The sequence below is a fragment of the Microtus pennsylvanicus genome, chromosome 12 (assembly GCF_037038515.1).
Source record: "Microtus pennsylvanicus isolate mMicPen1 chromosome 12, mMicPen1.hap1, whole genome shotgun sequence".
NCBI lineage: Eukaryota > Metazoa > Chordata > Mammalia > Rodentia > Cricetidae > Microtus > Microtus pennsylvanicus.
The window spans coordinates 64,618,322-64,630,210 of NC_134590.1; the positions used below are offsets into that span (position 1 = coordinate 64,618,322).

The 11,889-nt window shown below is 49.0% G+C and overlaps 1 protein-coding gene across 3 annotated transcripts in view; it reads right to left on the reverse strand.

Moving 5' to 3' along the window:
* The window catches only part of Limk2 (LIM domain kinase 2), a 73,695-nt gene that overhangs the window by 21,132 nt on the left and 40,674 nt on the right, over positions 1–11,889 (reverse strand). For all 3 annotated transcript variants that reach the window (XM_075944062.1, XM_075944060.1, XM_075944061.1), the window contains one exon: positions 1,236–1,371. In XM_075944062.1, coding sequence (XP_075800177.1) covers positions 1,236–1,371 — 136 coding nt within the window. The remainder of the gene's footprint in view (positions 1–1,235; positions 1,372–11,889) is intronic.

Here is an 11,889-nt window from a genome sequence, read left to right on the forward strand (position 1 = left end):
CAGATCCCAGTCAACACCCAAGCTGTCAGTCCCTGCCCTAGAGTTTCTGTAGAAGTGACAGGCTATCTCCTGCTGTTTCTGACACCACAAAAAACCGTTGGCCTCAGTCACGAGAACATGTCCCCCAAGGTAATCACTCCTACTGCCAAGGCTCACTATCCCTCCGACACAGGGCTTTCAGGTCTGTCTATGCATGAACTTCACTGTATAGAGTAGCTATAGGCAGCAGAACCTCTCTCAGCCAGCCCATTCTGGTTCCCACCATCCAGTTTCCTGATCAGGACCTAGATACATCCTCTTCCCAACCTGTCACCCTGTCCTTTAAGGCTTCATCTCGCTACACTGTGCTTTTTCCCTCTTCTCTACCTTCCCACTCCCAACAATGCACTGTAAAGTCTCTAGGAGTATGATAGACATTACACTGCTATGTTGTCATGTGTGGTTTGAGCGCCCCAAGATCCTGGCTCTGGAAGTGGGGCTGCCCGCTCCCATTTCAGACCTAAGAATATTTGTCTCTAAGTGTCTTCCCAGATCCCTTGTCTGGAAGCGGGCTTAACCCTCTTGCTCTGAGAGGGTAGGAAGAGATTGGCAGCACAACCCAAGAAGAAAAACACTGTCCTGAGAGCAGAAGGTGAAATCACTCAACAGAGGCTACTGCTGTTAGTTCATGCTATAAAATGCAGAAGAATTTTTACAGAGAACTTGGAAGTTCCCTGGGATGCTCATCTTTGGGAAGAAAGCTCAATCAGGAATGCTGACTGCTTCCAGTGTCTGCTGGATGTTTCACACACCCGACTCGATGTCACCTTTCTGTCATTTGTTCTTTACTTGGAAGCTGAGGGGACGCTCTGTTCTGCCTTGGACTCTCCGAGGAGCCTCTGGGTCGCAGTCATCTGCTGGTGTCTGTGAGCTCTGATTTGATGAGCTGCTCCAGCGGTGTCTGCTACGTCCTAGGAGCCGCTACACTGCTCGTGCGTTGGCCTCTGCTCACCACCTAAACTCACTCGCTGTGAGCCAAGCACAGCCATCACAGAAGGTCCTCTGGCCCTCGCAGGACAGAGGAAGGCCAGACCTGTCTTTTAAGAAGGGCTCAGCAGACACCTATAGCTGAGTGGATGATAAAGGACGGGCCCTAGCTAATGAAAAGACCAACCGTGACTGACCATGGGGAACTGGGAAGGATTACTGTTGGGCTCTGGACTGGGGTGGGGGTGGAGGGGCAGGGGCTCACTCACCATGGCAGGCCCTGTCATCAGCAGGGAGCAGCCGTGGCAGAATTCTCCAAACTTGGCCCAGTAGTCCTTGTGGCAGTAGAGCCTCCCATCCTTCTCGTAGTACCAGTTGGTGAGGGATTCCTGGCATTCTGAACACCTGCCGGGACAGAAGACAAGCCCACAGGTGGCCCCTTGGCTCCCAGCTTAACGGCGAAATGGGGGCACGCCTCTCTTCTTCCAGAGACAGGATGGAAGGAGCTACAGCTTAGTGTCCTCCCAAGGGAAACTGCTCCAGAGCGAACATGGCTCCAGATCCCGCTGTGTTGAGTCGCCTGCTCCTGTGAGCAGATGCAACAGGCGCCGGAGCCCTGAGAGAAGCTGCGAAGACCAAAGAATCCTCCCCTAGAAAAATGCACATATAACGTATGTGTGGGGTGTGTGGGTAGCCCTCAAGTTCATGCACAGCCCCAGTTTACAACCTCACTGCCGAGTGGTGGACCTCTGAGTTTGAGGCCAGCCTGGTTTACAGAACAAGATCCAGGACAACCAAGGCTACACAGAGACACCCTGTCTCAACAAACAAACAAACAAACAAACAAACAAACAAACAAACAACCTTTCAGAGCTGGAGAGATGGTTCAGCAGTTAAGAGCACTGGTTGCTTTTCCAGAGGACCTGGGTTCAATTCCCAGCACCTGAATGGAGCTCACAACTGTCTGTAACTCTACTCCCAGGGGATCTGACACCCTCATATGGATATACATGCAGGCAACACCAATGCACATAAAATAAGAATAGATCATTTTAAAAAATGTTAAAAAAAGAACCTTTACTCTAGATAGATGTTTCAATGATCAACAAAATTTCAACCAACGCATCTTCAAAAGTCACAGTATGATGGTGCTCCCCCCCCCCAAGACAATGTTTCTCTGTGTAACAGCTCTGTCGACCAGGCTGGCCTTGAACTCAGAGATCTGCCTGCCTCTGACTCCTGAATGCTGGGATTCAAGCCACCACCATCCATCACCACTGCTGGCTATGGCGGTGTTTCCTGAGGAGAGAAAAAGGAGGGGGGAGAAGAAAGCTCAGCATGAAGAAGTCTGTCACCAGGCTCAGCACTCACTGACAGCGTCACAGCAAAGAGCCAGAGTGTGTTCCCAGCACTCCTCACTGGTTCCCAATTGCTCACATCTTCATAGTGGGGGTCCAAACACCTCTGGCCTCTGAGAGCGCCACCTGCACTCACACACATACCTACTCACTGAGACACGCTATAAACCAAAGACACCATGGCTCCAGGGCATGGTTGAGGGGAAAGTTTTTATTGTAGATATGAGGGAAACTACAACCAGAGGCATTGGAAGGGTCCAGAGCAGACAGTCAAAGTAGTAAACTGAATATGGCTAGCAGAATGGATGGGGCCATAAGAGGAGGGAGATGGGGAGATCAAGAGATTGTGGACAGGGGAGACTAGGAGGGAAGGAGGGAGGGGCCAAGAGAGGAAGAGCGAGCGAGCGAGCGAGCGAGAGAGAGAGAGAGAGAGAGAGAGAGAGAGAGAGACAGAGAGAGAGAGAGAGAAGCACAGCCTTAATAAATAGCAGGGTTATCAGGGAATGAGGAGCCAGCACAGGGAAGTTCAGGAGCAGTAGAAGGTTAGGGTAGATGGTGGGAGAAAAGAGCTAAAAAGAGGTTGTTGTGACACCGAATGAGCCTGGAGGCCAGTGTGCTTTGGCATGCCAACAGGCACCACAGTTAGCCATTTATTCTTAGGTTTTTTGGGGGGCCTGATACATATACATTAAACCAAAATAATTAAAATTAATAAAATCTTAAAAAAGACTCAGTTTCTTTTGAGTGGATGTTTCGTCTGCATGTATATATGTCTACCAAGTCATGCACAATGCCTAAGACATCAGATCCTCTAGAACTGCAGTCAAGAATGCTTGAGAGCATCACAGAGGGGCTGGGAACTGAACCCGGGTCCCTCTGCAAGAGCAACAAGTGCTTTTAACCACTGAGCCATCTGTGCGGTCCCAATTAAACAAAATCCAAAACAAACAAACAAATTAAAACAAACACTTCATCAGGCTGGCTGGTGAGAGTGGTGCACCTTTAATCCCAGCACTCACCCCGCGATACAAAGAAAACCTGTCTCAAAAACAAAACAAAAACCACCTCGGGCTGGAGAGATGGCTCAAATGGTTAAGAGCATTGCTTGCTCTTCCAAAGGTCCTGAGTTCAATTCCCGGCAACCACATGGTGGCTTACAACCATCTGTAATGAGGTCTGGTGCCCTCTTCTGGCCTGTAGACATATACACAGACAGAATATTGCATACATAACAAATAAATAAATAAACAAACCTCTTTAAAAAAAAAACAAACCACCTCATCCCACAAATTCAGCATATGAGCTTGGTGATCTGGGTAAGACTGGCCCCACAGGCTCATATATTTGAATGCTTAGTCAAGAGAGTGGGGCTGACTGGAAGGATGAAAAGGATTAGGAGGTGTGTCCTTGTTGGAGGAAGTGTGCCTTTTCACAGCAACAGAGTGTGCAGGACAGTGAGGAAGAATGGCTGCCAGAGGTAAAGAGTTCTAACTTTTATAAAAAGTTAATACAGGGGAGGCAGATCAGAGGCTTTTTGTTGTTGTTCGACACTGGGTCTCATGTAGCCGAGCTAACCGAAGAGAACCTTGGACTTCTGATCTGTTCATCTCCACCTCCTGAGTACCGAGATTATGAACACGTATGCCATACACATTTGACAAAATATTTTTGAGCCAGGCTTGTTTGGCACATGTCTTTAATCCCAGCACTCAGGAGGCAGAGGCAGGCGGGTCTCTGCAATAGAGGCCAGCCTGGTCTACATAGGGAGTTCTAAGGACACAGTGAGACCTTGTCATTTTTGAAAATGTTCATACAAATATACATTGTATATTCAAGCAGATTCCTCACTTCCTACTGTGGCTTTGTGAGGGGTCAGACTACACTATCAACTGTCACACCAGCTCAGCAGGGACAGCACTTACAACCGTTTATTGTGTTCATATATACGTGTGTGCTCACACATACGCTGTTCAGGAGAGCTCTGTGGAGCTGGTTGTCTCCTCCCTTGACTTGTGCTCCGGGTCAGGGGGCCTTTATCCACGGAGTCAGCCTTATGGCTCCCATCAGGGGATGGTAGAGCATTCCTTTAATCCCAGCACTTAGGAGGCTGAGGCAGGAGGATCTGAGTCTGAGACCTATGTTTGAGTCCTAGGGCAGCCACATAGTGAGGTCCTAGGAGTCTTTTTTTAAAAAAATAAATCTTCCTTCCTTTTTTGAGACAGGATCACAGGTATCCCAGGTAGGCCACAAAAGCACAGTGCAGCCCCAGGGCAGACTCCTAATTCTTCTGCCTCTAGTTCCCTGCAATAAGCTAGCCGCCACTAGGCCTTGACTATTGTCATTAATATTTTCTCTTTTTCTCTCCTTTCTTGAGAAACTTCTATTATTTCTTACTGTTGGCTAAACTGGCCTCAACTACTTGGCAAGACTTGAAAAAAAAGCCCATTTCACTGGAGTTGTAAATTTCAGAATAGATTATGCGCGCACACACACGCTATTTTTCTCTGTGTAACCCTAGCTATACTGGAACTTGTTCTGTAGACCAGGCTGGCCTCAAACTCAGAGATCTGCCTGCCTCTGCCTCCTGAGTGCTGGGATCATTGGCATGTGCCACTAATGCCCAGCCACAATTTTTAGTATTGTAATTAGCCTGAGTTGTTCTTTTCTTTTCTTGACAACTTAAGGCTTTTTCATAGTTTATTGTACCATTTTTTTCATTTAAATATTTTGGCACATCTATTATACACATTTATACAGATTTATTTTTTATTTATTTATTTTTTTGGTTTTTCGAGACAGGGTTTCTCTGTAGTTTTGGAGCCTGTCCTGGAACTAGCTCTTGTAGACCAGGCTGGTCTCGAACTCACAGAGATCCACCTGCCTCTGCCTCCCGAGTGCTGGGATTAAAGGCGTGCGCCACTACCGCCCGGCACATTTATACAGATTTATTAATTTTATGTAAAGTCTACTTTTTATCTAAACAGAAAAGGGGAGGTGATGTGGGAATCCCCTCTGTGTGTTGCTTGTCTTGGTTAACGAATAAAGAAACTGCCTTGGCCTAATAGGGCAGAACTTAGGTAGGCAGAAAAGACAGGATTTATTTCTGGGAAGAAGAAAGTAAAGTCAGGGAGAAGCCATGGATCCTCTGCCTGAGACAGACGCCGGTTAGAATTTTACCCGGTAAGCCACAGACATGTGGCAAGATACAGATGAACAGAAATGGGTTAAATGAAAATATAAGAGTTAGCCAATAAGAAGTTAGAGCTAATGAGCCAAGAAGTGTTTTATTTTTTTAAATATTTATTTATTTATTATATATACAATATTCTGTCTGTGTATATGTCTGCAGGCCAGAAGAGGGCACCAGACCTCATTACAGACCGTTGTGAGCCACCATGTGGTTGCCGGGAACTGAACTCAGGACCTTTGGAAGAGCAGGCAATGCTCTTAACCACTGAGCCATCTCTCCAGCCCCCAAGAAGTGTTTTAATGAATACAATTTCTGTGTGGTTATTTTGGGGCTAAGCTAGCCGGGCAGCCGAGACGAACAAGCAGCCCCCTGCTTTGTAACAATTTGTGTATGAGTGTTTGCCTTGATGTGTGTCTGGGTACCTAGTACCTGTGAAATGAGAAGGTATCAGATCTCCTGGAAGGGGTTATAGATGGCTGTCAGCAGCCAAGTGGTTCCAGGACAGGCAGGTAGAGTCTCACTATGTAGTTCTGGCTGTCCTGGAACTCTCTCTGTGGACCAGGCTGGCCTTGAACTCTGGCCTCGGCTCTTGAGTGCTAGGATCAAAGGTGGGCGCCACCACGTCTGGTGAAATTTGTTAATTTTCTTAGCCTTAAGAGTAATAGCTGTCACCTAGTGGGCTAGTTCAGTCCGTTCAGTGTTCCTCAACCTGTGTCTGCACTGGCACCTCCATCTCCTTCCTGAGCCTCCCAGTCAATGTACCTCCTTCCTTTCAGTTAGACTCTCTTTTATTGAGATGGGTCTTACTATATTGCCCAGCCTGGTCTTGGACTCAAGAGATCTTTCTGCCTAAGCCTCTCAAGTAGCTGGGATTGTAGGCACCTACACTGTGAGGACAGACTGCCTACCGTAAGTGGCAAACGCTCTGCCTCCCCTACACTGGCTACCTGCTGTAGCCCCTTGGTAGGGCTCCTAGGCCTGCCACTTACTGACTGTGCCTGGGTAAGATACTTTACCTTTCTGCTCAGTTCCTCGCCTGTGAACAGACCGCTGTGGAGATGAATGCGACAACAGGCATATATGTGTATAAACGCACAGATAGCTTATATAAAAGGCCCAGCGCAGCAGGGACAAAACAAATGTTCACTGAAGTTAGAGGTGACAGCTCATGTCATTGCACTAGTTAGGCAGCTTTGTACAACTTTTATTTATTTATTTATTTTTGAGTCTTTCTGTGTACTCCTGGTTATCCTGAAACTTACTATATAGCTTCCAACTGGCTGGCTTCCAACTCAGAGAACCTCCTGTGTCCGGCTCCTGAGTGCTGGGGTTAAATGTATGCTACCATACCTGGCCTTGTTATTGTTTTTTTTTTGTTTGTTTGTTTGTTCTGCGATAGATGTTCACTCTGTAACCCAAGATAGTCCTGAGCTCACAGCAATCCTCCTGCTTTACCTCCCACTATACCCAGCTTGGACAAGTTCCCTTAGAGGGCTGTGTTTGAGACAGGGTCTGACTATGTAGCCCTAGCTTCCTTGGAACGCAGAGATGTCCATCTTCAAGTACTGACAGTAAAGGCATTCATCACCATGCCTGGCTTTCTTAGAAGCTTTGTTAGCCAGATGTAATTAACAACCAACGTCAGGATCCTTCTCCAAGGTCTAGCAGGACAGAGACTCTTACATAAAACAACTGATCAAAGCGCAGGGTTCTGGAGCGCTCTCCCAGCCGATGGATCTACCTGGGCTCAGGGAGCACTGTGCAAAAGGGAACAGAAAGACTGAAAGACTGATCTAGAGAACAGGAAGTTGGGTTTTTTTGTTTGTTTTGATTTTGGTGTTTTGAAACAGTTTCTCTGATTAGTCCTGGCTGTCCTGGACCTCACTCTGTAGACCAGGCTGACCTCAAACTCAGAGATCCCCCTGCCTCTTCCTCTTGAGTGCAGGGACTAAAGGCATGTGCCACCGCTACCCAGCCAGGAACAGGAAGTTTGATTGTGAAAATGTGTCTCCTAGAAGTGTCCAAGGAGCTACTTGAGGTCTCTTATCTCAGAAACACCACCTGCCACCTACCTGATCTGGGTTATCCCCTTTCTCATCTGTGAAATGGTAAGATGGTCTCAGGCACTCAGAGTGGCTGTGAGGGTAAATGGTTCTGAGTGACTGGGAGGCACCTAGCAGGAAAGCCAGCACTAGAAGCAAGGGCTTCTCGTCTTCCCACTCCTGACTTCACACTCTTGTGTAAGCGGCCTTCTCTTTCATCAGACTGTAAAGTCCTTGAGAGGAGAGACAGGGTCCTAGTCCCTCTTGGTACACTCAGTATCCAGGCCATGGGCTAGGCAGAGTAGGCCTTCAGCAAATGTTTTCAAGCTGAAAATGGTGCAGGAACCATGTGTCAGGAGTAACCATGAGCTAACGCGGGAGTACTAAGGTCCCAAGTCATCAGACCTGTCCCTTTCCAGTCTGCTGTAGTGAAAAGCTGGTGCAGGCATATTTGTACCCGACTGCAGGCCTGGGCTCTGTTACACCCTCACAATGGTATGTGCGCCACCTCAGGGTATGGGAGCACCAGAACACACCCTCCTTTCTACTGCCAGTATCCTGCTTTTGTTCACTGCAAGTAGCTCTTGCCAGGCAAGGGAACAGGCAGAGAAACAAGTGTAGGCACGCAGTAGCAGCCACACCAGCCTCCTGGGAAGCACACCTGGCTGGAGAACGACATCGCCAACGCACGTTGTGTGTCATGGAATGTCTTTGTAGAGTACGGCCAGATACTGCACAGGTGCCTGAAGTACAGGACGGCGAGCTGACAGAACTGGCTTCAGGTCCCTTAAGCTCTGCTCTTGACAAGGAACTCGACGGGACTCTCAGGCCACTGGAGACTTCAGAGCGCTAGCTGAGCTATTAACTATACCTGCTATTAGTTGATCAACACCCAGGTGACGGAGCTGTGACCATCTCCGCCGCAGCTTACCTCAGACACGGCATGTCTAAACTGCCAGGCTTCAGGATTCCTGTCTCCAGTAACTGGAAGACTGGAACCGTGACAGCCCAAGTTGATGCTAGCCCTTCATGCTGTTTCCCCCTTAGCTTAGCCAGTGTAACTGGGAACATCCATTCTCTTCATTCATGGACCCACTGTTCTGTTCTCCAGTGGTAATGTCTGTCACAGACTCCAAAATACACCGTGGAAAGGGGGCACCACGCAAAGATGTCTGTCCCACCTCCGAGTCTCATAAGCCATGCCTTTCCTCCCCGCCCCCAGCTTTCAATTTGTGAGAGCTTCAACAAGTCAGTCTTCTCTGGCTCAGACCCCAAAGCACCCAGCTAGGAGGCAGTAATGGTGGGTCAGAAAAACCAGGGCTCCTGAGGAACCAGGTATGCAGAGTTAAAAACCTCAGAGAGACACACAGGAGGCCAGGGACAGGAGCTGAACCTAAGGGGAGCCTTTGAAAGGCTGGGCAGACAGACAGGGTGAATGAGAACAGGGCGCTACTTCCCTCCGCCCTGACTCTACAGAGAAGGCGTCAGTGACCAGCTGAGACTTTCCCAGGTAATCGCCACCTTTCACTGAAGCCAGCTGCTCAATGACTCTCGAGGAGCTGTGAAAATGACATCAGGTGAAAAACCCCCAAGGGGCACTCACAGCAGCTGCCCAGGAAGTCTTCCATTTCCTTCCTTCTCCAATTTGAGAACAGTAAGGGCAATGGAGATGGACCCTCTTCCCTCCACGCCCAGGGAATACAGATCTGTTCACCTAGAATTAAGCAGGCTTCCGGGAGAAAGGGGAGGTGCTGGAATGAATTTCGTGGAGTCTTAGCAATCAGGGCCTCATTACTGTGCATCTACAACACCTAAGGACCAACCGACCAGGTAAGTGCTGAGAGAAGCCAAGTGATACAGGCCCCACCTTCACACACATCCAAACCAGACCGATGTTTACAGGTAAGCTCTCAAGCCCGTGGTGTGAGGGAACTGAAGAGCCATCACTTGGGTGGGTTTACACAAATTAAAGCACAGGCCCTCCCATGTCCTGGGGACGGCGGAGCTGGATGCTCTCATCTCTCAAGAAGTAGCTCTGGCTGCTGCTGTCAGCCTCTTGTCTCTGAGTGTGGACTAGGCTAAGGAGGAGAAAAAGAAGCTACATAACCGGAGGGTACCACGAAGTAGGGGTGCCAATTGTCCTCCAGGGCCCACCAGGGTAGATATGAACAGGGGCATGGATCCACCGCCACACCCCCTCTGGTGCTTCTCCCCAAAGACCCTATGGATTGAAATAGGTGCAAATACACGGCGCCTCGTGTGGACTAAAGTTGTTATTCCGTTTTTACAGAATCCACCCGACATACACCAAGTTTCTGCTCAACCATGGCGTGAACTGTAAAGCCAGGAGGCTGGTGGTTCAAATAAAGTGTGCAGCTTCACAGAAGGCTTCCTCTGCCCGGGAGGGGAAAGTCTGCATGCCTGAGTAGCCAAACAAGTTACAGTTAGGAACCATTTACCTGATCCAAGCCCTTTGCTTCTTCAGATAAGAAAGTCTCAGAAGGCTGAAGGGAGGCTGCCAAAGCTTATTACTATGTTGAGTAAGTTTTCTTTTTAAACATGGGTTGCTAATTTATAATGCAAAGCTGTGTTTGTTTTCTTCAAGAGATAATGTAGGAAGCAAGCTCATTAAAGCAATGTTGGACATTAAGGAAAATTCTACACTAGGGAATTTCTTCAAAGATGGGGTGAAGAGGGCACCCATCACTCTTCCGACTGAGGAACATAACTCAGTGGCAAGAGCTCCCACTGATAAATGTGTAAGGCTGTGGCCTCACCGGCACTACACAAAAAGACCACTCCCTAATTTACATCTTCTGTAAGCGGACAGTCTGAGGTGTTTCCTTACCTGGGGCAGACAAGGAAGACCATGTACTCTCTGCTAGTGAGGACTGCCAGGCCGGGGGGTGTACAGGGTACAGGGATGACACCCTTCCTTCCCATCACATGGTCACGCCTGATCACGTCCCATGGAATCTGGTTGCGTCACCTTCCTTGCAACCACAGCCCAGAACTCCAGGACTTTACTCCTCCGGAGGCCTGAGGGTCAAGGACTTAACTTGTTTGACACAATCCAGGAAGGGCTCTGGTTCAGGAGCCCAGGAAGTCTCATCCCTGCCTTCTGTGTAGGAACAAACAGGCCTCGGGAGGGGACCGGCACTTGGTCACAGAGGAGCACACGTAGGAAGGAGGGGGCTGGTGGGAGGCAGCTTTATGACCAGGTAGTGATTTAGCCCGAAAGCTTGGAAAGCAGAGAGTTCAGGCGGTCCCTCCCCTGGGGCACAAAGCCTCGTGCTGCCCCCCTTCAGCAGTAGCTTCAGGAATGTGGAGAGGACTGAGGGTCCACTGCAAGCCAGTGCCCTTTTGATTCCAGCTGGGCAAACAGAGCCTGGGGAATGGAGGTGAGGTCATCAGGTTTCCCAGAGGCTGGTGTAGAACAAGACAAAGGACTGTTGGACCTGGGAGGCCCTGGGGACCCAGCTCTCAGAAGTTCATTACCTGCTCCAGCTCCAGAGAAGCTCATGACCACACAGATTAAAAGGGCACAGTGTTCCTGGTCGCCAAAGGAACAACCCTTCCCCCAAGATTCCTTTCCAGGACTTAGAGGAACAAGGACCAGAACAAATGGCTACTACACCACTTGGCATTTGGATTCTGCAAGGTAAAATCCACCTCCTAAACTCAGAGCAACTTCTTTCCACAATTCAGAAAAAAACAAAACTAAGACCTCAATAAACCTGGCAAAAACATCCCTTTTCTGCTCTGCTGAGGGGAAAGTGAACCTGAGAGCAGGTGTGTGAGGGAGATGAGGACAGAGGCAGCTGCAGCCCCCTAACCCCCAAGGTCGAGAAACTCCAAAACCAAAGCAAGCCTTGCATTTTGCTGCTGTTGAGTCTGGGAGGTTCATCAGTAAAATGGGGCTACACAGTCTCTTTTCAGGCTTGACAGACAAAAGCCTGAAGTGCCTAGCAGGATGGTTGCTGTGTCACTGAGACCAGTCCCTCTGTCTCTGCTTCCCAGCACTCTACAAGGGCCTAGTCATTCACTGAAACCTCGTGGTAGCAGCTCTTCTGCCCAGGGACAGCCACAGATTACTATCCTAGGAGTGAGATCTGGTCACCAAGCTGGGCTGGGGAAGCTGGAAGAAAAAGTTAGGCAGGACTACTGGTGGAGGGGAGGCAGCCCTCAGAAAAACAGGTTTCTCCCAAAGAATAAAAACAAGCCCCACCCCAGGCAGGAATGGCTCCATTCAGAAGGGACCCAGAGGGCCAGAAACCCCCTGGGGAGTTTCTCTGGAAGGTGGGGTGGGGCAAAGAGCAAAGACAGACAGGTC